General features: G+C 40.1%; 1 protein-coding gene across 11 annotated transcripts in view; it reads right to left on the bottom strand.

Annotated features, from left to right (window-relative positions):
* Nucleotides 1-27590, bottom strand: part of hdac4 (histone deacetylase 4) — a 408670-nt gene that overhangs the window by 126353 nt on the left and 254727 nt on the right. For all 11 annotated transcript variants that reach the window (XM_067987940.1, XM_067987944.1, XM_067987946.1 and 8 more), the window contains 2 exons: nt 26027-26147; nt 13526-13647 (listed from right to left, as the gene is read on the bottom strand). In XM_067987940.1, the coding sequence (XP_067844041.1) occupies nt 13526-13647; nt 26027-26147 (243 nt within the window). The remainder of the gene's footprint in view (nt 1-13525; nt 13648-26026; nt 26148-27590) is intronic.

Below are 27590 nucleotides of genomic sequence, written 5' to 3'. Positions count from 1 at the left end.
TTATAGTCATCAATATACCGGAAAAAGAGGTGAGGGATGGGACCCGAGTAGGACTGGAACAAAGAATGTTCCACGTATCCCACAAAAGGGCAGACATAGCTAGGACCCATACGGGATCCCATAGCAACATCTTTTATTTGGAGAAAGCAAGTGGAGTCAAAGGAGAGGTCACCAGGATAGCCTGTGGGCTCTCCGCTTCTTCCTTGAACGAAGGCCCATTCAGTCCCCATCCACCACCACCATTCTCCTCCGCCTGGCTGAACTTGTTCTTATGTTGAACAACTTCTCCTTTGACTCCACTCACTTCCTCCATTTAAAAGGTGTTGCTATGGAAACCCGTATGGGTCCTAGCTGTGCTTGTCTTTTTGTAGAATACATGAAACATTCCATGTTCCAGTCCTACTCAGGTCCCCTCCCTCACCTCTTTACGGTACACTGATGACTATCTGTGCCGTTTCCTGCTCTCGCCCCAAACAGGAAAATGTCATCAGTTTTGCTTCAAATTTCCAACTTTCCTTCACCTTCACATGGTCCATTTCCGACTCCTCCCTTCCTCAACTTCTCTCTCTATTTCTGGGGATAGACTGTCAACCAATATCTATTATAAGCCCATTGACTCCCACAGCTACATTGATCACACTCCACCCCCCCACCCCCCCCCCCCTCGCTTCCTGTAAGGACTCTATTCCCTTCTCCTAATTTCTCCGTCTCCGTCGCATCTGTTCTAATGATGCCACCTTCCACACCAGTGCTTCCAATACTTCTTTCTTTTTCCTCAAACGAGGATTCCCCGCCACTGTAGTTGACAGGGTCCTCGGCCGTGTCCGTCCCATTTCCCGCACTTCTCTAAATAGAAAACATGAGTTAGTCCACCCACAATTGTAGACAGCTTGTTCCAAACAGAACAATATAACTTGTTATGCTTTCCACTGAGGGGGGCAAATTTAGTTTACTTTCACAAGATGATCAGCAATTACTTGGCATTTCTCAACAGCGTCATCAAATTAACATTGCAATTTTGGTTTGACACATCCTACCCGATTTGCATAATCTAGTTTACTTCTAAAAATATGTTTACCCCACCCCCAGAAACAAATATTAAAAATTGTAAACTGATTGTTTTTAAGCAGCTTTTAGTTTCTTTTGAAAAATGCACAGAAAAGGGGAAATGAAAATGAGTATCACTTATGTCGAACCCCTTTCTAAATCCAGAATTGTGTAGTCATAAACCTTGGTTCATTTGGTATTTCAAAAGTAAATCACTGCTATTGTTTACTTAAAACAGGAACTATAATATTTTTCTTCCCCGCTGCATTACTTGACTGAGATGATTACAGGGAACATGGTATTGTGCTAGGTGTGATGTCAGCACTGCCTTGTTGGGCCACAAAGAACCTCAACAACATGCCATTGTTAAACTGTGCAGGATCCTGCTCTACCTTCACCAGGAAAAGGGGGAGGGAAGCATTTATGGAGAAGTACTGACATCTCTCAAAACTTATGAAGAGAATACCCAAAGGGGTACAGTTGGACATCATTGCTCTTCCCTTATGTGCTAAGAACCAGTGTTTTTATAAATATCATCACATTCTATGTTCCTATTCCCGTACCCATGTGGTATCCTGTGTCTAATACAGGAGTGTATTGAAATGCAACACCAATTCATTCCTGTAAAGAAAGCTGTGAGAAGCTGAGCCATGGCCAATGTTAGAGGTTGTGAATGAATAGTTCCATTTAATAGTACCACTCTGCCTGATATCAAAGAAACCTCCATCTACTTTCAAATGGTAATAGCATCACAAGGTTCATTACCAAACAAATTTATGCAAATTCAAAATGAACAAAATGTAGCATAAAAGCAAATGAGTTGTCTTTTAAATCTCTGAAGGAACTTGAGTCTCAATCGCTTTTCAATGTTTAAAAATAAATAAATTTATATTTCAAAAAGATCTGTGCCATTCTGAATCTCCATACAAATGCTCTAGAAATGAATGCAAATCTACAGTTTGGTGCATAAGCAATTAAATCTGGAGATGCTTAAATTATAAATAAGATCTCCAGTTATTAGCAACACAGATTAGTTGCTATTTTAAGGTCAGGGTTCATCAATAATTTCATTTCAAATCAATAGAAATGAAACATCCAATAAACCCAGTTTTCTGACTCCAAAACAATCACTTCTATGTTTTCTGCATAATTATTATTGCTTCACATCATCATCCAAACAACAAAATAAAAACAGTTGCCATCACTAGGCCTGAAGATGAAATTGTGTGCACGTTCTCTCAAGTGCTTTCTCAGGAAACCTCTTGTTCCCCACAGCAAATTACTGGTCGATTACAAGGCCCTTTGGGTCAGTATGCATTCAGTTTTAATGACAAGTTGTAAGAATATTCCGTTTGACTGTGCGTGGGCGCTGGACAATGAATGCGCAGATAGAGCGGGAGTGATTGGTCTGCTGTTCGACAGGAAGTGTGTGTGGGTAGATGACAAAGATCACCTCTTCAACTCAAGAGACAGAACATTTAATGCTAAGTTCAACAAAGCAGCTACACAAATTACAGGCTTCTTAGTGTCAGCCCACTCATGCAGTTTCAGCTTCCTTTGAATTACAGTACTCTCAATGGTGCAAGCTTTGTTGTTCTTAAATAGTGGTGACCTATACAAAAAGCCTCTAATTTATCTACTCACAACTGGGGTGCCTTCATTCATTTTCATCTGTGTATCTAATTGGTATTACCTGTTTGAAATACTGTACTTGACTAAAATTTGAACAGCTCATTGTAATTTGAATCATATAACCTACATATTGAGGAAAATGTGACTGTAATGTAATATTAACACAAAGGTATAATGTTGATTTCACACAAAGCAATGCCAGTTCTAAACTAGCCATTCAGATTCCCAAAGCTGTATAGCAAGTAGCTGTAACATGATTAGAGGATTGGACTAATGGCACTTAAAAAAAATTAACATTAACAATTCAAAACCAATAAACATAATCCCAATAATGTCAAGATTATTTTCAACTCAGCATGAAATTTCACTAACCCAGTCAATTTTCATTTCCTGAATAAATTAATATTTGGAGTAGACTACATGTCTGAATATTACTGGCAAGTGCTCGTAATATCAAGAATCTTACAGGCCAGAAATAGTATTAGCCACCTCAGCAATGGTAATACAGCCCAAACAATAATCCCCACAGCCACAGGACCAACATGACTTTCTCCTTTTAACCAACACTAATAAAATCAGAGGCCAACAAATCAAATTTTCCAAGGTGCCAGACTCCTACTTCTCTAGGCTGGATCCAAAAGGTGAAAGTGGTGGGTCAGAAAACTTGGTGTATTCACACACTGCAGAATGACTTCAGGCAATCGACATGGAAAGCCAGCTGCAGCTCTCTATGATGCAGAAACAGCATCCATTTATATTGCAAGATTTCAACAATACGGGATTCACATGTAACCAACTGTTGAGTTCTTTTAACGCTGTGTGTGACTTTTGCCAGAGGGTGTTGCCCTCTCTGCAGGCTGGGGATTCTCCATGCAGCTCAACAGGAGTGAAACTGTTTTGCTAGCCAGCATAGAGCAGATGCCAAGTGCTCCAACGCTCAACCCAGTTTGGCTACACCGCCTCTTTCGGTTGAACAAACCACCTTTGATAGAATTATAACCAGTTAGTTTACTTTGAAGCCAAAGGTACACCTGCCATTAGCTCCAAAGTAGCAAAGTAAATGGAGGTATAGGACCTTTTCCACAGGTTAGAATTTTTGTCCTCGTAGGCTTGAATATCTAAACATATTTTCAATAGGATTTAAAATTGAGGCTGGTCCTTCACTTAAGTACATCATCATGGACTGGAGATGCTTCATTTGTAAGAAGTGGGCAGTGTCATTGGTCACAAAATCCTCTGACAGAGGATAACATAATTAAACTTTAATACATACTTTGTAATTTCACATTTTAAAAAAATGTCAAGTTAGTTGAATGGAAATGCAGAAAGTCCCTGGAAATATAACTGCTACATGCCACTGTCACATTGCTTACCAAGGTATGCTGATTGTTAACATTTTGTGTGCTTGACTTCCTCAAAGAAACTGAAAACATCAAAGGAATAAATGTCCCAGGTCTGGCCTGCTAGTTTTTAGTTCTGCTGCAGATGCAAACTCTATGGGTGTTTACGGCATGAACCATCTCAACCCGAAACATACATCTCAAGAGTACACACTGCGTACCAAGGAGTAAGAGGAGTTTCAACTGATTCAGCTAAAGAAACTAAGGATAGCTGAAAGCAGTATCCTGAAAGGGATAGATTAGCCTTTTGTTGACTGTTTCGAGTTCTCTTATATAATTATTGTGCTTAACCGTATTTTACCTCCGTTCTCTAATCATTTTTATTTGTAAACAAACCTGGAAAGTAGTTGAGCCTGTACAAAGTGGCCTAATGTTGTAAGTATTTTCTACCTTTTGAAATGACAGGAGACGTAATGGGCATCCTACATGCTCAATTACATAAGCAATTTACTGTGATGGGGTTTAATTGTTAACTGGGTTATGTTAACTCAATAAGGCAGAGAGCAATATAGGTAGGCTTCAGTTCATAGGAGATGAGATCTGCTTACAGAAACTATTGTCAAGCTGTTAACACAAGAGCAAGTAGTTGCATGAAGCCCAGACTGTAAAAAGAACTTGTATGGTATTTTTGGAATTTGGCCACAAGGAAACCTGCATCTTCCTAGAAACTTACATTAAAGTTTAGTACTTTTAGCACCAGTTATTTTTTCACAAATATCTATAAAATGTGAGTCATGCAGCAAACAATTTCCTTAATTATTTATGTGAAGTAAATTCATTCAAAAAGTTTATCTTTAGAAGATTTAATTTAACAAACATATAGCTTTTTTAAAAAAAAAAATCGCTGATGGAGCATTGCAGTTTCAACTAAATGGAACACCAAACTTAATGGGGCTCCTTCGATGATATATCTGATGTTATAGCACACATTTCTCCCCCTGTAGAATATGCTTCGTTTTTTGACATTGCAGGTCAACATCCCCTATATTTTTTTTTAAGGAGTTAAAACCTCATGGCTGCTTCCCCATTATTTCAATAAGGAACCACAGGGGTGAATGTATATTGTAACTTTCAACTGAGGATGATGAATGGGAACGAAGTCAACATTTTCCAAATATCAAATACTATTCTACTTTTATAAATGAACAGGTGATGAACAACAGAGTCAAATTCATGTGAAACAGCTGTAACAAGAAGGTATACAGACAGTTTAGAACTAACTACTTCAAACAGGGAATGGTGAATGCATGGAACAGAATGTGCAGGTCAGAGGCTGGGTATTCTGCGGCGAGTGACTCACCTCCTGACTCCCCAAAGCCTTTCCACCATCTACAAGGCACAAGTCAGCAGTGTGATCGAATACTCTCCACTTGCCTGGATGAGTGCAGCTCCAACAACACTCAAGAAGCTCGACACCATCCAAGACAAAGCAGCCTGCTTGATTGGCACCCCATCCACCACCCGAAACATTCACTCCCTTCACCACTGGCGCACAGTGGCTGCAGTGTGTACCATCCGCAGGATGCACTGCAGCAACTCGCCAAGGCTTCTTCGACAGCACCTCCCAAACCCGCGACCTCTACCACCTAGAAGGACAAGAGTAGCAGGTACATGGGAACACCACCACCTGCACGTTCCCCTCCAAGTCACACACCATCCCGACTTGGAAATATATCGCCGTTCCTTCATCGTCACTGGATCAAAATCCTGGAACTCCCTTCCTAACAGCACTGTGGGAGAACCGTCACCACACGGACTGCAGCGGTTCAAGGCGGAGGCTCACCACCACCTTCTCAAGGGCAATTAGGGATGGGCAATAAATGCCGGCCTCGCCAGCGATGCCCACATCCCACGAACGAAAATTTTAAAAAATTACCAGGGAGACAGTAAAGACGGATAGTGTTGGCAAATTCAAGAGAAAGCTGTATATTTATTTTGATGGAGAAGTGATTGAAGGAGACAAGAGTACACTGTGCTTTAAAAAAACACTTTAGGACCAGCCAGATGGATCTCACAACATTCCTAGGTTTCTTTGCTTCAAAAAGGTAGAAATAAAATGTGGCATAAAGCAATAAACTGCTAACAGCGTCAAGCTTGAAACGCTGCTGCTTGCAGTCATTTTAATTGCTTCTAGTTGAAGTAAAGGCAAAAGTTGTACATAGCCAAAACCAGAATAGGCGCCAATAAGGCTGTTTGGCCATGCCTGTAATGTGGCAGAACTGACAACACAAAGTCTTGTTGAATTATAGTACCTGTATAAATAAGAAGTGCCTGGGAATATCTTTGTTTTCTAACTAGCACAGCAGATATTGCACAATGTAACCATACATACTAAGGCAGGCAATTGGTGAAGTAATATGGACCTTGTTTTACTGCTTAGCATTCTCTTGCTTTGTTGAATTCAGTTGGCTCATATATATGCACTATTGCCAGCTTTTGTTTGAAGAAAGAATACCCATAGTGGATTCATCTGATCTTTCAGCTCCAGCTGAATGAGCAATCACAAGCATTAATTTCTGTGTGCTTATTGTGGATTTTGGCATGCCAACTCTACACAGTTCTTTACTCATCAACAGCCGAGTTGGTTCAGAGCCAGCAATAAAGGTTCATTACACCAAGGAATGCCATTTTGGGATCTTGAGCTGTATAAGATAGGAGCTGTACAAGATGGGACTGTGCTACCATCTAAACATAACAGCTAAACATATACAACCAAAAGATTGCTACTTTTACAAGTTACATCACTTACACAATGCAATCAATCACTCCATTTATGCCGTGCTTGTTGATCATCTCATGACTTGAAGCACAATTTAAAAAGGGATGGGGAGGGACAATAATAATTCATGTGCATTAATTAACTTTTGTTTTATGTACTTTATCAACCTTAAACACAACAGTATGCATTTACTCAATAAACCCCAAAAATAAACAGAATTTGCTCAGGATGACTAAATATCTTGAGGTCCAAGAGCACTTGAATTCCACTCTCCAGTTTAGCGTGGGGCTTTGGCATGTGGCTGCTTTGGAATTCACTTAAAAGGTATATATTATTGCATGTGTATCACTGGTATATATTTGCAAATATTTTCAGTGAATCTTCACTACGAAGGAACCCCCATTTAGTAGTACATCTGTAGCTTTGACTAACTGTTGCACTGGAGAACTGACGCGAAAAGCTACCTCAGTGTGCATAATGTAAAGTTAAAGTCTTTGTATTTGAAAAGTCTAAATTGTATGCAAATCAGTACTGCAGTGGAAGAAGCAGAAGCGACCAAATGTCACAACAGTACTCATAACTAGGCCAGGCCTGTTGCTGATGACTGCAGTGTGCAAGACAGGTCAAATTTGCTACATCGGGCAACAAAGAAGGAACGCAACTAAATTTGAAAGACTCAAAAATTTAGAATGGAGAACCGAAGTCCTATGAAATGCCAGGCAGAGATAAATAGAACCAGCAGAAATAGACCTCAATGTAGCTGCTGTAGTTAGTTAATCGGTTAACTGGATTAAACTGGTCCCTGAAAGAGGAGCAGGCCTGAATCAACTGAGTCACAAACAGTAGAAATACAGGGGCCTGTGAGTGCAACCAGCACTGAGTGCAACGGAGCACCGAGTGGACAACTGAGAGTTTGGTGAGTGTAGGAGTTCGGTGAAGTGGGGGAAGGAGGTGCTGCTTTGCCTTGCTTTTCCTAACGTTTTCCCGCAGAGCGGCGGCGGACCTGAGCAGCAGAAGACTGAGAGTGGGGATAAAAGCAGCAGCAGACCCGCAACAAGAGAAAACTACTGTGCGACGTCACAGGTGAGGCAGGAGAGTCCGAGAGGTGAGCACAGTAAAAAAGGAGAGACCGAGAGCGGGAGGAGAGTCTGAGAGGTGAACGCAGTGTAAATCTAAGGCAAGTCATGGCAGCAGAGCTCGCACCTGTGATATGCGCCTCCTGCACTATGTGGGAAGTCATGGACACTACCGGTGTCCCTGGCGACCATGTGTGCAGGAAGTGTGTCCAGCTGCAGCTACTGGCTAACCGCATTACATAGCTGGAGCTGCAGGTGGATTCGCTGTGGAGCATCCGTGATGCTGAGACTATCGTGGATAGCACGTTTAGTGAGGTGGTCACACCGCAGGTAAAGATTACGCAGGCAGAAAAGAAATGGGTGACCGCCAGGCAGAGTAAAAGGACTAGGCAGGGAGAGCAGGAGTCCCCTGCTCTCAAACAGATATACCGCTTTGGATACTGTTGGGCGAGATGGCTTATCAGGGGAAAGCAGCAAGAGCCAAGTTCGTGGCACCATGGATGGCTCTGCGGCACAGGAAGAAGAGTGGCAGGGCTATAGTGATAGGGGATTCAATTGTAAGGGGAACAGACAGACATTTCTGCGGCCGCAAACATGACTCCAGGATGGTATGTTGCCCTCCCTGGTGCTAGGGTCAAGGATGTCGCGGAGCGGCTGCAGGGCATTCTAGAGGGGGAGAGTGAACAGCCAGTAGTCGTAGTGCATATCGGTACCAATGACATAGGTAAAAAAAGAGATGAGGTCCTGCAAGGTGAATTTGAGGAGTTAGGAGATAAATTAAAAAGCAGGACCTCAAAATAAGTGATCTCGGGATTACTACTAGTGCCACATGCTAGTGAGTATAGGAACAGGAGAACAGACCAGATGAATGCGTGGCTGCAGGGATAGTGTACGAGGGAGGGATTTAGATTCCTGGGATATTGGGACCGGTTCTGGGGAAGGTGGGACCTGTACAAGCAGGACGAGTTACACCAGAGCAGGACTGGGACCAATGTCCTCGCGGGGGTGTTTGCTAGTGCTGTTTGGGAAGGTTTAAGCTAGAGTGGCAGGGGGATGGGAACCTGAGCAGGGAGTCAGAAGGGAGTAAAGTTGAGAGCAGCAAGAGAGGGGAAGTCCCAGGGGAAATTTACAATACAAATAGTACAATCAGTTGTTCAAGAACAAGTGCAAGGGAAAAGCATAGAGCAGCAGAAAGAAAGTATCCTTTAGGCACTACAGATAAAGTGAAAACTAGAAGGCGTAAGGCGATTAACCCAGCATCAAAGCTGAAGGCAAGGCTAGGGTGTGTGGCCCAACTACGAGCTCTATATACAAATGCACAGAGTATAAGGAATAAATTAAATGAACTGCAGGTTCAAATTCAAATTGGAGGGTATGACATGATAGCTATTACTGAGACATGGCTGCAGGATGGTCAGGATTGGGAACTAAATATACCGGGTTATAAGTTCTACAGGAGAGATAGGGAAAATGGAAGAGGGGGAGGAGTAGCCTTAGTGATTGGAGATGAAATCACTTCAATGACAAAGGAGGATATAACGAGGGGTAAGCAGCAGACCTTATGGGTTGAATTGAGAAATAGGAAAGGATTTAAGACTATAGTGGGAGTTGTGAATAGGACCCCTGGCAGCAGCTCTGAAGTGCTAGATTGTATAAATGCAGAGATTAGACAAGTGTGTAACAAAGGCATAGTGTCTTAATGGGGGACTTTAACCTTCACATAGATTGGGAAAAGCAGACTAGCAACTGTCAGAAAGGTAGTGAATTTCTTGAATGTGTCCGGGATAGTTTTCTACAGCAGTATGTCCTAGAGGCAACAAGGGGGAAAGCCATACTAGATTTAGTAATAAGTAATGAACTAGATTTAGTTAACAGCTTAACTGTGCATGAACATCTATCCAATAGCGATCATAACATGATCGAGTTCAAGGTAGTGTTTGAAAGGGAAAAAAGTGAATCAGCTGCTAAGATTCTAGACTTGGGTAAGGCCGACTTCAATGGGATGAGACAGAGACTGTCCACAGGAAACTGGGCAAATCTGTTAATGGGTAAAACGACTGATAATCAGTGGGAAATGTTTAAAGAAACATTTAATGTGATACAGAATCGGTTTATACCCCTGAGGGGCAAGAACTCTACTTGCCAAAAAAAACAGCCATGGACAATTAAAGAGGTAAGGGTCAGTATAAGACATAAGGAAAGGGCATACAAAAAGGCAAAAAATGGCACAGATACTGGCGAATGGGAAAGAAACAAAGATCAACAAAGGATCACAAAACAGATAGTAAGAGCTACAAAAAGAGAGTATGAAAAGAAACTTGCAAGGGATATCAAAACCAATACGAAGAACTTTTATAGTTATATTAGGAAAAAGAGGATGGTCAGGAGCGGTGTTCGCCCCTTAAAAACTGAAAGTGGGGATATTGTCATTGACAATGGGGAAATGGCAGACATGTTGAACAATTACTTTGCGTCAGTATTTACAGTAGAAAAAAAGGATAGCATGCCGGAAATCCCAAGAAAACTAATATTGAATCGGGGACAGGGACTCAATAAAATTAACATAAGTAAAACAACAGTAATGAAGAAAATAATAGCAGTGAAGAGTGACAAATCCCCAGGACCAGATGGTTTCCATCTCAGGGTTTTAAAGGAAGTAGGTGAGCACATTGCAGATGCCCTAACTATAATCTTTCAAAGTTCTCTAGATTCAGGAACTGTCCCTCTAGATTGGAAAATTGCACATGTCACTCCGCTTTTTAAGAAAGGAGAGAGAGGGAAACCAGGGAATTATAGACCAGTTAGCCTAACATCTGTTGCGGGAAAAATGCTGGAGTCTATAATTAAGGATAGGGTGACTGAACACCTCGAGAATTTTCAGTTAATCAGAGAGAGCCAGCATGGATTTGTGAAAGGTAGGTCGTGTCTGACAAACCTGATTGAATTTTTTGAAGAGGTGACTAAAGTAGTGGACAGGGGAATGTGGACTTCCAGAAGGCATTTGATAAAGTCCCACATAAGAGACTGTTAGCTAAGATAGAAGCCCATGGAATTGAGGGAAAAGTACAGACTTGGTTAGGAAGTTGGCTGAGCGAAAGGAGACAGACAGTAGGGATAATAGGTAGTTACTCACATTGGTAGGATGTGACTAGTGGAGTCCCGCAGGGATCTGTCTTGGGGCCTCAATTGTTCACAATATTAATTAACTGCTTAGATGAAGGCATAGAAAGTCTCATATCTAAATTTGCTGATGACACAAAGATTGGTGGCATTGTAAGCAGTGTAGATGAAAACATAAAATTACAAAGGGATATTGATAGATTAGGTGAATGGGCAAAACTGTGGCAAATGGAATTCAATATAGGCAAATGTGAGGTCATCCACTTTGGATCAAAAAAGGATAGATCAGGGTACTTTCTAAATGGTAAAAAGTTAAAAACAGTGGATGTTCAAAGGGACTTAGGGGTTCAAGTACATAGATCATTGAAGTGTCATGAACACATGCAGAAAATAAACAATAAGGCTAATGGAATGCTGGCCTTTATATCTAGAGGACTAGAGTACAAGGGGGCAGAATTAATGCTGAAGCTATTCAAAACCCTGGTTAGACTGCACCTGGAGTACTGTGAGCAGTTCTGGGCACTGCACCTTCGGAAGGACATATTGGCCTTGGAGGGAGTGCAGCGTAGGTTTACTAGAATGATACCTGGACTTCAAGGGTTAAGTTACGAGGAGAGATTACACAAATTGGGGTTGTATTCTCTAGAGTTTAGAAGGTTAAGGGGTGATCTGATCGAAGTTTATAAGATATTAAGGGGAACAGATAGGGTGGATAGAGAGAAACTATTTCCGTTGGTTGGGGATTCTAGGAGTAGGGGGCACAGTCTAAAAATTAGAGCCAGACCTTTCAGGAGTGAGATAAGAAAACATTTCTACACACAAAGGGTGGTAGAACCTTGGAACTCTCTTCCGCAAGCGGCAACTGATAATAGCTCAATTGCTAAATTTAAATCTGAGATAGATAGCTTTTTGGCAAAGGTATTAAGGGATATGGGCCAAAGGCAGGTATATGGAGTTAGATCACAGATCAGCCGTGATCTTATCAAATGGCAGAGCAGGCACGAGGGGCTGAATGGCCTACTCCTGTTCCTCTGTTCCTAAATGTGGGTTAAATGACTTACCACTCATATAACAGTTCATTTATATTGTGATTCACAGCAAGAAAAAAAATTGTGCTCCCTTCTCTTCATGTCTCAGTGGTAGTAATAATAAATCACCCTAATTTCAAAATCACAACCATGGTTTTGAAATTGTTGCCAAAAAATAAAGGACTTATGCTATGTTGGCATCTATGATGCAGCCATGTAAAATGCCAAAATACCACTCAAATGATGAAAAATAGCAAGATCAGACTCCTTTTTCCCCCAGAGGTGGTCATTACAAAGAACTCTCTGGAACTTTAAAGGCTGTAATTCTGAACTTCTACTCCAGTTAGCAATTGCACTCATGCTGGGGTGAGAAATGGTGCATTAGCGGCTGAAGTTCTGAAGTTAGGGCAGAGGAACATTGATGACACTGCAGAGGATATTTTACTATGCATCTAACCTGTGCTATACCTAACCTGGGACCATTGCATGCTGACATAAGAAGCCACATATAGTCAAGTATTCAATTTCCTAACAACAATCCCAATTTTATGAGTATAGTATATATAATAAAAAGCACAGCAAATCTGATGTGTGATAATGATCATTCTACACATTACTTTACAATATTTTTTTTTAAAATCATTCTCGGGGTGTGGACATTGCTGGTAAGGCCGGCATCTATTGTCCAGTTACCCTGAGAAATAACATAACCACTATACTACCATAACTGACTACACCATATTACAAACACATGTCTTATTGTAGAAGATATGGTAATGCATCAAAGATGTTACAAGGGACAAAAGAAATGCATTACTCAAAGAGTTAGAGACATGCATCTGTATAAGCTTTTAAAAACTGAATTTTAGTTATTAACCCATGAGTCGAGATCATCAGGAGTAAATAGTTGACTTAAAGGAGCTATTCATTTTCATGAAAGACTAGTTTTTCCTGGACACTACTCATTTTTTAAATACAGAATTTTAAGAAAATCTTAGATACAAGTCACTACATGGAACACATCAAAGTGCAATTACTTTGAATTCAAGTTGCTTCACCTAAGAGGTGCCTTCTTTAAGACAGAGCTGCATAAAGATAGACAGGTTCTTTCTTTCCTGTTCTATAAGAGATTCAAGCTGAATCAATGTGAGCACTAAAGCATTTCAAAGATCAAATAAGCAATTCGCAGATGGGACCTCAGTTTAAGGTCTCATCCGAAAGACCGCGCCTCCGACAATGCAGTTCTCTCTCGGTACTTCACTGAAGTGTTAGCCTAGATTACGTGCTCAAGTTCTGGAATGAGGCTTGAACCTTCTGACTCAGAGGTGGAAACGTTACCATTGGCCCCCTTAACTCTAGTTACAACCAAAACAATCCAACATAAAGTAAAATAAACATTATCCCTATTGGACTGAGGACAAAAGCTCTGCATGCACAACATAAAATGTTAAATCAATAAACTAGACTTGCTTTATGAAAATTTGCACTTCAATGCAATATTACCTGTTTTTCTGAGCGGGAAGTCATCTTTGGGATCGTACATCCCTAGGACTGGGTGATTGTATGAGGCAGATATGCTGCTTTGAGGTGGAGAACTCTGGTCTAATGAGCCATGCTGGGTTTTTCTGTAGTAAAGAGAAGCCACACCGAAGAATCAGGTTGCAATCCATGTAAAATATGCAAGTATTAAAGCTACTGAAACACATGTGAATTTAAATTAATGGACTAAACAGTACCTTGCATTTTAATTAAAGGGAATTATTGTAATCATAAAATCTACCAGGGCAGATATAAACTATTTTGAAATTGTTTAAGAAATAATCACAGTTTGTTAGAAAAGTCAGAACTCCTAACACCTCTCCCAAATGCTCAGCTGGTTTATAAAAAGGAGTAGCTGAGCCTTATAGAGCAGGAAGGTCCCAGGTTTAATCCCCGATCAATACTATGTTAGCTGATCTCAACTGGAGGTTATGACAGAGCGCTACAATGACTTCAATGCCCCTGCGTTAGAATCATAGAATTGTACAGCACAGGAGGCCACCTTTCGGCCTGTTATGCCTGTGTGGGCTCTTTGAAAGAGCTGTCCAGTTAGTCCCACTTCCCTGCAAATTTTTCCTTTTCAAGTATTTATCCAATTCCCTTTTGAAAGTTATAACTGAATGTGCTTCCACCATCCTTTCAGTCAGTGCATTCCAGATCATAATAGCTCACTGCGTTAAAAAAATTCTTCAATTTCTCTCTCATTCTTTTGCCAATGATCTTAAATTTGCATTCTGTGGTTACCCACCCACCTGCATTAGGGACGACCAATAGAGTTCCTGTTCCTGACTTCTTTCCAGAAACCACTGCAAGAAGTGCAGATGTATGGATGTTGATTGAGGACAGGATCAGGCCCAGCAGTGATCCCCCCACCTCCCCCACACCCACCACCATCATTGAATAGCTTGCTGATATTTGCTTTCTAGGCTTACAAATGAATTATGGCCTTTTAAGCAAGGTACCTTGGAGTGGAACTGTACCTCAGGGTACAATTGGCAGAGAAAATGTGTCAGAAAAAACATTCAGATCTTGAAGAAATTATTTTAGTCTTGTTTTGGTCCCACTTGCCACATTTGTGTTAGTTGGATAAAAGTGTTACTTGCTAAAAGGAACTATTCAATATATCAAGTTGTACTCTATACTTCTGGATTAAAGCAGTGATAACAAATACAACCCAATACTTTTCTAACAAAAATGGATAACCAAACCTTAAAAGGAAAACATTTAACACAAAAATTCCCCAAGTCAATAGCTAGAGAATTCCTGTGTACAAGATGTGGCTGAGTGACCATTACAAGGCAGTAACATGCTGAGAGGCCCACATAACATCATAAATTAGGAGGTTAAAGCTTTAGTGGGTTATCTACATCCTTCAGACTCAAGAGATGAGTTAGTACCTGAATTATTTTTATAACAACTGAACTGTGAACTGAAGTGATAGAGTCTTTTTACTGCAACAGCTATTAGAGGGAAAGAGCACACAAAGTACACTAGATCTGAAACAACGTATTTGAATTCAACAAAGGCAATAACATTTACTTAAACACTTGCAAATTTGTACCACAGAAATACAATATCTGAATGAGCAAGGACGCTTATTTGTGGTTTCACAGAAAAATTGATGACATCACGAAATACAATCCCAAAACATCAGTAAAAGTCCCAAATCTCTCGTAATAATGGAATTGGAACTATTCAGTCACTGGACAATAGTGGTCTTGGATATGAGCTGTCACCTAGTTGATGTGGGATAGGATGGAGCATGAGCCACAACAGATGGGCAAAATGACAGAAACTGAAAAAAAAGTTGTGTGGTCCAAGTGGATTAGCTTTTGTTTCTATTCCCCCACCCCATGCATCACCTTTTTGGATCTCAAAAGTGTGCTAATTGTTTTCAAATATCTGCTAATTATTTTCAACTCTGTTTTCCAAAAGAACTGGGACGCAGTCAGAAGTTTTTCCACACTCAATAGGGTATACTTTCCTTTGTTCAATAATATCAGCAAAAAAGACAGTTATGTAGAAAGTACGGAAACCTGCTTTAGACCAGTGTCAAATTTTTCACTAACATTAAGAACTTGCATTTATATAGCACCTTTCACAATCTCAGAACATCCCAAAGTGCTCTACAGCCAATTAAGTACTTTTTGAAGTGTAGTCACTGTTGTAATGTAGAGAAATATAGAGTTTACTTTACTCTTTAAAAGTGCTTCAAATTCACAGGACACAAGATACATGTGGATGTCTGAAACCACTGCAGAAATCATCCGAAGTACTGCAAAATAGGTTGTGTGTAATTCTAGCAGTACATCTCACCTGTTGCAGGCTCACCAGTTTTTAGAATAGCCAAGATCAATATTTTCTTTGCCACTTTACTAGGAATTAAGCCTCTAGTGTTTAGGTGAACTGCTTGCAGATAAACAACCTCTTTTTTCACCTTGGCTTGGACTCAATGGGCCGAAAGGCCTCCCTCTATGCTGTAACCTTTCTGTGATTCTATGATTCCACATGTAAACTCTTATGCCCATTTACTTCAGTGAAGTTTTCAGCACTTCAAAGCTGTCACTTTCGGGATGCCTTTTTAAAAAATCTGGGATATATTTTGAACAACCGTATTTTATTTTCTACTCTTTCTGGAGTTTCCCTGTGCCACACACCTTCTTCTCAGTTCCTCTCTCCCCCTCCTTAAGATGTGTGTTTCTTTTGAAAAATGACTATTAATAAATGGTGGGAGGTTCTAACTTAGAAGTCCCTCCTCCCCAGCCAGTATTTAAAGGATAAGAATTTTAAATGTAAGGGACACTCTTATTTTGCCTTGCAACAGTAAAAGACCCATGTAGATAATGTATTCAGTGGGTCAGCTTTTGGCTGGTTGCCAATGGACTCAGTAGTATCATTCCCACTACGCAATTGCACCATTAGACATTTGAATATCAACCATGACCAAGTTCAGTCCAACCTGGAACCTTTTTTAAAAATTGTGCTGTTGTGGCAGAATCAATAACAATGCTTAGGAATAATGCCACTTGCTAGCTGCAGCTAGCCAAAATTGGATCTGCCAGAAAGGTCAACTAAGAGTACTTTCCAGCCAGTGGGAGATCCGAGGCAGTAGATTGCTCTGCTTTTTGATGAAAACAAACAGGAGTATCTTCATTCAAATAGACAACATTTTAAACTCTGTTTTCCCTTTTTGTTTCAGTAAAGTATTTTTCTAAAGAGAGACTACATTGAAAGTATTTCCCCAAGAGTACAATTCTATGTTAAAGGGTGACTAATGATATCATTAAAAAACAATGAACTGGCCTAATTCAGCAATGTGGTCATTTCAACACTATTAATTCAGAGCCCCTTACACAATTCTCTCAACTAAATCAGCCAAGCATGTTCCCACTCAGAGTAATCAGCACTCCTGTTCAATTTATTCACCAGGAAAAAAGTGGTTTGTTTGTTTTTAAAGAAAGAGGTATAGATGGCAACACCACCTCAAATTACTGTGGTTCAGGTTAAAAATCATTAATGATTAGATTTTTAAATGTTCATCTAATATTTATGAAACCTCATTTCCTGATAGCATTATTTTTTTTAAAAGTGGACAGGTGCTTAGATTCTTGATTGTACTCATTTTCTAATCCATATTCTGCTAGGTGCTGTATTTCAGCATTATTAATAATGCTTAATAAAATTTTTGTTAAGTTTATAACTTTTATTAAGCTGAAGGCACCAATTTGTACAAATTGCTGTTGTTTTCTAGGTAAATTTGATTTCCACAATCAGTATCTTTCTTAGTTTATTGAATAATAGAAAAGGGACTGAGACAAGCATGATGTCGCTATGCACTGGAGCAACAACTAACAGCACCAATGTGTGTAGAAGCAGGACCTGGAGACCAGAGTAACTAGAGTGGTCAATGCTCTCTAAATGAGTAGTCGATAAATACACTGATCAGCATGGAACTGAACCAAAAGATATTATCCCGAGTTCAATAGTTGTGCTCTCAGCAGGAGTAAGGGCCCTAAATTGGCCCCAGAGTTGGGGTTGAGGGGGGAGGGGGAAAGAGATCAGCCAAGATTCACCCTCCTGATCACTTTTCAATGACTTCACTTGGAAAGCATAAGCGTATGGATATTGATGACAAAATGGGGCTTTGCTGTGATGTCGCATACAGTTCAATAGCTTGCCAACTCTCAATTGCCTAGGATCTCAAGAACTGCAGCCACTTCTGAAACCTCATTTCCTGATTGTGCTTTTTTAAAAAAGTGGACAGGTGCTTAGATCCTTGATGGAACTCATTTACTAATCCATATTCTGCTAGGTACTGTATTTCAGCATTAGTAATAATATAACTTATATCGAGCTGAAGGGTGACAGGTACAATGGGATCATGCTCAAATAAGAGGAGGCATGTTCAGGACTAGGGCGAGGGAATTGAGGAAAATCAGAAGAAACCCAGGTGAAGGACTAAAGCCCCTAGTGCAGGAAACAAACAAGGCTGAAAACAGTGGAAGTGAAAACGAAGTCAATTAAGATAGGTGATGCCAAGTTTGGGTTTTTAAAGTCTGAAGGACTGCGATGCTGCTGTATACTTGGCAACTGGAGAAGAACAGCACTGCCAGGGATCTGGAAACAGGTCTCATGTGCTGCCCTCGAGTGTACAGGCATGTTAAGGGAAGGATTTAAGGTGCGTAAACTGCTAAAAACAAATAAATGCTCTTAATTTCAAGGCAATATAATCTCAGCCCCTCTCTACAAAAAAAAATGAAAAGAAATTGAGGCACAAGTACAAGACAGCACAGCTGGAAATCTTAACTGGTGTCTAAATCCCCACTTGGAATTTTTAAAAACTGTATCAGATTGAAACCTAAAGAGATGGTAGCAAGAGATATGAGGAAATGATTACATGGAAATAATCTAAGGAAGGGATGGTTTTTGTAATCTGATGCAAGCAAGGAATGTGTCTCAGAAAACCACGTGCATCTTAAGATGCCATCCCTGTGAATGCCATTATCTGCTGGGAGCGCCAAGCTGACGAATCACCCTACTGTCCATAGTCATGAGCCTTGCGATTGGATTATTCCCATGGAATCATTCTTTCGTATCCATAAATATGTTGAAACTTATGGGGCAGTTTTATTTTGTTTTCAGTCACCCCAGGTCCCTTATAACTGACACTGGTGAGAGGTTCAGTATTCAAGCAGAGAAAACAAGGGAGAGGTTTCACATAAAAGTAAAGTTTAAAAATACCAATTTTGAATATTTAAATTTGAACATATTACATGACATCTATTCTAAGGGAGATAATTTGGGCAAGGAAACCAATAGGGGCTACAGTATCATACTTCTGCATTAAATTTCAATGAAATAGGGAATTAAACTTATGAACTTTATTGACTAATCAGCGCTAGTAAATATAGTTTGATTTGTAAAGGCAGCCAGGAGGTATTCATTTAACACTCAAATATAATTTGGTCCACAAGATACTTTCTCTTTTAATACCAGTGTCTGTCAAAAAGTAACCCTTTGTGAGTGACTTGGGTTTTCATTTATTGGTGCTGATCAAGCAATAGGATAGCACTGCTGGGGGAACAGAGCACATTCATTCAACAGTTATTGTCACTGTCGAGTTTAGGTTAAAGGCAGAGTAATGCTCCCCTTTAGTGTGTTCCAACATTGTCCCCTATTGAATCAGTGAATTTTTACATATCCACTTTGAGTCATCCTTCTAGATTCTGTGTCAGATTACTGATTTATGTTGAATTATGGCATGTGTCTTTGTTACAGTTCAAACTTTCTGCCAAAACTTATGTCTTGTGCTCACAGCAAAATAACAGGGGCTTCTACAAGCAGACAGAGTCTTTTATGAACCAAATTTGGGCCCTTGCCACAGAATACCAACCATATTCTCTTTATTTTACCATAGAATCATACAGCACAGAAGGCGGCCATTTGGCCTGTGCCGGCTGTTGAAAAAAGCTATCCAATTAGTCCTATTCCCCTGCTCTTTCACCACAGCCCTGCAATGTTTTCCTTTTCAAGTATTTATCCAATTCCCTTTTGAAAGTTGCTACTGAATCTGCGTCCACCACCCTTTCAGGCAGTGCTTTCCAGGTCATAACTTACTGCATTAAAAAAAAGGCAGAAAATACCCTGTTGTCAGAATAATTTGTAGAGACTAAAAGTAAAAGTCACGTTTATTTACAGTTAGAATAATATACAGAAGCAACAAGACGTAGAAAGTTACAGATAGGAACAGTACTTAGAAAAACAAGGGGCTAAAATACATTTTTAGAAAGTATTTTTACAGTTTGTTAACTGGCAGATGAAAGAGTCTTCTGTAGAACTTCATGATGCAATGCTGCTTGTGGGTAATGTAATTCTCAGTCAACCCACTGTGTCCAGTCTTCAGTTACAACTAAAGACATGAACACTATGTGCTGAGCTTTATGGCATAGGAATCCTCAAGTTATAGGCAGACCTTAGAAGTTGACGTTCGGCTAGTGAGATGGGATTTTAATATCTAGGTATTGCTATCTTCCTGCAAACATCACACTTTAATGGTTCAGCAATCAGGAGAATTGGATTGCTCTATTCTATGGTCTGTCAATGCACATATGTAAACATTTCACTTAAGCTGCTCCAGCCAACAAACACTGTTTGTGATCTATGTAATTTCTGAATAAAGGCTTAGACATAAACAAAGAATGTTGATTCGGGATAGCTAATTCTGATTCAAAATGCTCTATTGCATAGAATGTACAGCACAAACAAGCCATTTGGCCCAACTGGTCCATGCCTGTGTCTATGCCTCCCACCCCTCCTCACCTAATCTATCAGAATAACCCTCTATTCCTGTCTCCCTCATGTTTATCTAGCTTCCGTTATAGAATCATACAGCACAGAAGGCGGCCATTTGGCCCATCGTGCCTGTACCGGCTGTTGAAAAAAAGCTATCCAATTAGTCCCGCTCCCCTGCTCTTTTACCACAGCCCTGCAATATTTTCCTTTTCAAGTATATATCCAATTCCCTTTTGAAAGTTACTACTGAATCTGCGTCGAACACCCTTTCATGCAGTGCATTCCAGATCATCATAACGCACTGCGTTAAAAAAGGCTCCTTGTGGTAGCGACTTCCACATTCTAACCACACTCTGGGTGAAGAAGTTTCTCCTGAATTCCTCATTGGATGTATTAGTGACTACCTTATATTTATGCCCCGAGTTTTGGTCTCCCCCACAAGTGGAAACATCTTCTCCATGTCTACCCTATCAAACCCTTTCACAATCTTAAAGACCTCTATCAGGTCATCCCTCAGCCTTCTCTTTTCTAGAGAAAAGAGCCCCAGCCTGTTCAATCTTTCCGGATTGGTATAACCTCTCAGTTCTGGTATCATCCTTGTAAATCTTTTTTGCACCTTCTCCACCTCGGTGGTGGGGAAACTTTTGGAAATGATAATCCCGGACAGAATTAACAGTCACTTGGACGAGTGTGGATTATTATGCAAAGCCAGCACATATTTGTTAAAGGCAAATCGTGTTTAACTAACTTGATAAGATGAGAGGATAGATGAGGGCAATGCAGTTGCTGTGGTGTATATGGATTTTCAAAAAGCGTTTGATAAAGTGCCTCATGGTAGGCTTGCTATTAAGATTGCAGCCCATGGAATAAAGGAGGCAATAGCAACATGGATACAGAATTGGCTAAATGACAGGAAACAGAGTAGTGGTGAATGGTCGTTTTTCAGACTGGAGGAAGGTGTGCAGTGGTATTCCCCAGGGGTCGGTGCTAGGCCCACTGCTTTTCTTGATAAATATTAATGACTTGGAGTACAGGGCACAATTTCAAAATCTGCAGATGACACAAAACTTGGAAAGGTAATGAACAGTGAGGAGGATAGTGATAGACTTCAAGAGGATATAGACATGCTGGTGGCATGGGTGGACACGTGGCAGATGAAGTTTAACACAGAAAAATGCAAGGTGTTGCATTTCGATAGGAAAAATGAGGAGAGGCAATATAAACTAGAGGGCACAATTATAAAAGGGGTAGAGGAACAGAGGGATCCGGGGGTATATGTGCACAAATCGTTGAAGGTGGCAGGGCAGGTTGAGAAAGCAGTTAAAAAGCATAAGGGATCCTGGGCTTCATACATAAAGGCATAGAGTACAAAAGCAAGGAAGTCATGATGAACCTTTATAAAATATTGGTTCGATCACAACTGGAGTATTGTGTCCAGTTCTGGGCACCGCACTTTAGGAAGGATGTGAAGGCCTTAGAGAGGGTGCAGCGGAGATTTACTAGAATGATTCCAGGGATGAGGGGCTTAAATTACATGGATAGACTGGAGAAGTTGGGATTGTTCTCCTTGGTACAGGAGAAGGTTGAGAGGAGATTTGATAGAGGTATTCAAAATCATGAAGGGTCTAGACAGAGTAGATAGAGAGAAACTGTTCCCATTGGCGGAAAGGTTAAGAATCAGAGGACATAGATTTAAGGTGATTGGCAAAAATACTTGAAACGAAAAAATGTGCAGCCCTACGGGGATAGGGCGGGGGAGTGGGACTAGTTGGATTGCTCTTGCATAGAGCCAGCGTGAACTCAATGGGCCGAATGACCTCCTTCCGTGCTGGTGCCTCTATATCCTTTTTATAATATGGAGGCCAGAACTGTGCACCGTACTCCAAGTGTGGTCTAACCAAAGTTCCATACAAGTTTAACATAACTTCTCTGCTTTTCAATTCTATTCCTCTGGAAACAAACCCCAATCCTTTGTTTGCTTTTTTATGGCCATATTAACCTGTGTCGCCACTTTTAATGATGTGAATCTGTACCCCTAGATCCCTTTGCACCTCTACTCCATTTAGACTCTTATTTTCCAAGGAGTATATGGCCTTCTTATTCTTTCTACCAAAATGCTACCTCACACTTATCTATATTGAAATTCATTTGCCAATTACATGCCCATTCTGCAAGTTTATTAATGTCTTCTGTAAGATCTGATCAGTTACTTGTCTTGGTCAACACTACCACAGAAACAAATCAACTCCCTTCGATATGAAGCTGGCTGAAGTCCTTTTTAAGTATAGAATTATCCTATTTAAAGTTTATATAACATAGAATACAGGAATCTCCCTATTTTACCACAGGGTTGTCAACAGATATCCACCAGGAACTAGATGAGAGAGCCCCAAATTCATTTCATGCAGGGTCCTTGCAGCCAGCAGAGAGAAGACTTTCATCTGGGCTTTAGTTGAAGCTAGGTTTGAGAGAGTAATAATGGCATCCTAATCCATTGCATCACCTGTGTCCCTGAATTTAAAATTACGCTAAAAGACTGAGTTTAGTTTAATATGAAGATGAGATAATCTGTACGTAATGTTAATCTTGGATAAATGAGGTAATGAATCTCACCAAAATGTGCAAAGTGAAATTAACATTTCATGAGTTAAATCATCTCAATCACTGTAGTACCAAAGTTGTGCTGGCTAAGTACCTACCTAGTATTAAAACCTGGACCCTGAAAACTGTATATACAAATATCAGGCTTTCAACATTGCTTATTTAGCAAAGATCCTATTTCTTATAATTGAAACAGTAATCCAATAAAGCAGGATTCAAAAATGACTCAAACTGACTCAAAAACAACCTAAAAAAAACCCATTATACCTTAAGCAGTAACAAATGTGATCAGATTTGATACTAGGGTATAATAATAGTAGCCTGGTAAATTTATAATTGGCAAGCCGTACTTTGTATTAGTAACTAAATACGATTGTCACCAAAAAATGAGAAATAGAAAACAGCCAATTCTTTTTGGATTAAACTAATGCCATCTTTCTGCATTCTTTAATTGCTCTATTGGTCACTAGATCATATATCATCTCATGGTGCATTCCCCATCCCGTCCAAGCATCTTAAAATCTCACCTGACGCTATAAAGCTTTCTTCACCCATTTCACTGTAATTAGTAAAGAACTCAGATTGAGCTTCCGAAAATCTCAAATCACTACACTTACTGTTTCACAGACTGCTGACATGGGGATTTTCCCAGCAGTCACTCTTATTTTAAACTTTAATATAAAAAAAAAATCCATTCATATATTTGAAAAGTAGGTTTTATCACCTGTTTGTTTTCCCTGTACCTTTTGTTCTCACTCTGCTCTCAACCCCAGTACTGAGGCTGGTTGACTAAATAGTACGGCCATCACTGGTCATATCGTGCCAGATCAGCCAATAATTCTGATCATATCATGAGGAGTCATCAAGCCATTTGTGCAGTTCCTGGAATTTGTAGTTTAGAAAGAGAAAGGAAGAAAAAGAGAGAAGGAAGAAAAAGAGAGGAGGAGGCAAAGGGGTAGAAAAATGAGCCATCAAAAGGAAAAAGTCATAATATCTCTAACCACCCCCCACTCCCAGTCAGTCTCCCGAAGCTCTCACTCACTTAATCTCCCAAATACCCCTTCCCTTGTACTCACAAGGAAAAAAAAAGAGCACCAAGAAGAAAGAGTGAGGGGAAAAGGAGAATATTTCTATAGCCTTTCACCTCCTCAGGATGTCCAAAAGCACTTCACAACCAATGAATATCATTTTAGTGCTCCTTGCTGATCTAAGAGGCATTAAGTGGGGAGGCATAAGGAAAAAAAGTTGTTCACTGGCATCAAAAAAAGCATTTTTGGAAAGCAGTATTAATGTCCCAGGGTTATCAGTGACTCTAGATTATCGTTCTTGACCTTGAAAGTAGTAAAGTAACTAAACAACCTGCTACTGGCTACCAGGATCAAGGTTACAAAACGGGTTTGTATCATTCACCTGTTAATGGCGGTAGTTCTTTCCCATCCTCCCTAGAGCACATGAAAACTCTAATAGCATGAGGCTGTTTAACTTTGGCAAAGGAACATGGGTAACTCCTACCAATATTTGGACTTGTGCACTGTTACATCGAATGTAAGGTAGAACGTGACTAGTGACAATCACATAGTATAAAAATCACTGGTTGATCCTAGACTTTTTAAAAAAGCAAATACATGTAAAATAGTGAATACAAAACTGCAGCTCATTAGCACTAAATTTTAGGCAGAGAATTCCATTCCTCTTGCTCTGAATGCCAATCTTTCTTACTTTGCATTGGAAAATGAGAAACAAAACTGAAATTTATTTACAAATTATGAAGACAGTGCAGTAGAAAATTGCTGATCATAAAAAAATGAATCAAAAAATTCACAGTTAAACATACTGTACGCACTACTCCCAATGGTTCTGTGGCTAAGTGCAGTGCCTAGTACTGGAAAGTGGTTAACACCTGTGGAACCATACTCCAGCAAGTCAGCAAGCTTAGGAAAAAATGAGTAAAAACAAAATTGTAACAAAAAATTCATAAATATTACTAGTCATGCACTTGAAAATGAAAGCATACAGAAGGCTGCAGACAACATCTATTATACTTGAATAGGAATGCAAATGTGCAGGCTGATTTAGGAAATAGGAGACTGCATCTTTAACAGAAGTACTAAAGATAATTCTAAGTTATTGCAAATACTTCACTGACAAATAATTTGACACTATCGTTGCTTCAAATTAGATGCTAATAAAGCTTTATACTAAAAGAGACATCAGCAACCACTCTTTAGATGCAATGGAGGAATAAAACACAAGATTGGTTTCTCACAGCAGTTAAGTAGAGTTATTAGAAAAGACAGTACTTAGATACACCGTAAGCAAATCTCAATTATATAAAGATTTAGTAAAAGTATAATTTAGAAATAGCATATCTAACAGGTCAGCATCACTGAGCACTCTGGGAACAGAGTCAGCCTCATTCTGGGCATTTCTGTTTGCCAAAGTCTGTCATAAGGACCTAGACTAAGCAGCTGGTGACAACTGAGCCTGATATGCAGAACTGGATTTGGGTGTCTAAAATGCTACGGTGGGGTGGCACATTTCAAGCTTCCGACACTTAGGACAGACATCAGTCATATAGCTGATAAGGAAACTGAGACTTGGGACAAAAGGTAGTATTGCAGGGCTCAGTTGATGATTGGCCATCAATAGAATCTAGACAGAATACTTCAACTCAGCTCCAGATATCCCTGCAAGCCAATGCCCTAACGTGATGGGGAGCCCTTGCTGGATAGAACTGGGAAGCTTCATAGGTGTTCTGCATTGGTAAGCTGTGTAGTCATAGCTCGTTGAACTCCAGCAGTACATCTGCATACCTTTGGGGACTCCTTAAAACTTGGCTCTGCCAATATGTACCTAAGCTCTCTGGATTTGGTAAATGGAGTGTATCACTAGAGGGAGAGTATGTGCAGACTGTATAAAGCAAGCAGAAATTTTACTTTTGTGGATTTTTCAGTAGCTTGTTTTGGAGATTCTTAAAACCTGGTGATGGGTCTCTGCGAACCAGATATTTTGCTGGCCAAAGAAGTCAGTGTACATATTATCACATCATTGTAGCTAATCAGCCATACTTACCCGTACCAAAATCTTGGGTCATTTGGGATGGAATGGTTTATGGCCCTATGTGCTGCGGCTTTCTTTTTATTCAGGACAAACTCCTGAAGTCTCAACTTCACTTCTGTGCTTGCTACTGCACCTAAGAAACACACACACACAAACAGAAGTTACAGGTTATCATAGGAATCAAAAATTTATCAACAGGCAGATTGTGTGGTAATTTTTCCAGTAAAATTTGAGCTTTAATTTTATTCCGCAGCTGTGAACGATAACTCTATAGCGCAACAGCCTTTTAGCTCACTATAATGAATTATCATGTTTCAATCCACAATCCATGTTCAATATGAGTGAATCATCCCTGGAGCAAACAGGATTCAACCCATCTAGCTCATCCTCCCATGGAAACTCCCCTCCCCCATAACTGCCTCTAATTCTCTAATGATTCCAGAGTTTTTGTCATCACTACCTTATCCAGAATGCCATTCTAAGTATTAATCACACTTTGCATGAAGAAGTGATTCCTGACATCAGTCCTGAACTTGCCTTTGTAAGTTCCATTATAGTGCATCAACAAAATACTTTAAAATGTCTAACTGCCAATCACATTTGATGTTTTCTTACTGAAAAGTAAGGAGATCTAAGTTTTTGAGCATCAGGACTGCAACTTCCATCATGGTACACTGCATTACCATAGCAACACACTTTTCACAGTGATAGTGATCTTGAGAAGGGTACACAGAATGAGTCACTCATCAAAGATGAAGGTCAGAGGTGGTAGTTGTTGAGCAGAGGTTAAATTTGGCCGGGGCCTCCTTAAATCAGTCCTCACGTGACCACCTTGTGAAACATGGTTGTTCCTAATCATGCAATAACCTAAGTGCACAAGAAAGTAGAATCTGGTATGAAAAAAGCTTCTACCACCCAGTTTGCCACTTCAGTTCAGCAAGAGTCATCTATTCTGTGGATTGTCATTGAGCAGTGTGCACCGATGACTTTTGCAGCAGAGACCTCAGACACATAGATTGAAAACATCCTTCAGGAATGTACTTATTTCAAATAGCCAGGGATTGAGGTCCACACTCCATGATGTGACAAATGCTGGTTTCAGCATGCTTGGAGGCAAAATACAGATACTCAAAAGTGAGGGATTTAGAGAGCTCATTGAAATATATTGGTCCAGACTTAGCCTCAATCACAAAATGCATGATGAAGCATGGGAACAGGCAGGTGGTTCTGAATTCACATTCAGAACCTGCCTCTGGACAAGCCGCAGCAAGAAACCCCCAACAGCCAGAATAGGACTGGCTATTGTTGGCTCGTATGGTGAGCGATTTGGGTCCACATCACGTTGAGCTGTGTGGGGCGTGAAATCACCAAGTCTTCAAGGGACTGCAGCAATTAACCAACCAACTCTACTCCTTTCAGTAGAGATCATGCAGAATTGTAGTAGCAGAGAGCAAACACAGCACAGCGCCATATTATGGGTAAGCCTAATGGATCAGCACAATGCCACATCATCATAATGATACTCAGAGTCTATGTGCACAAATAAAAAAAAATTAACATGGGAAACACTACATTT

Source organism: Heptranchias perlo, chromosome 7 (genome assembly GCF_035084215.1).
Source record: "Heptranchias perlo isolate sHepPer1 chromosome 7, sHepPer1.hap1, whole genome shotgun sequence".
Classification (NCBI taxonomy): Eukaryota; Metazoa; Chordata; class Chondrichthyes; order Hexanchiformes; family Hexanchidae; genus Heptranchias; species Heptranchias perlo.
This window is presented reverse-complemented; position numbering and strand designations above follow the sequence as displayed.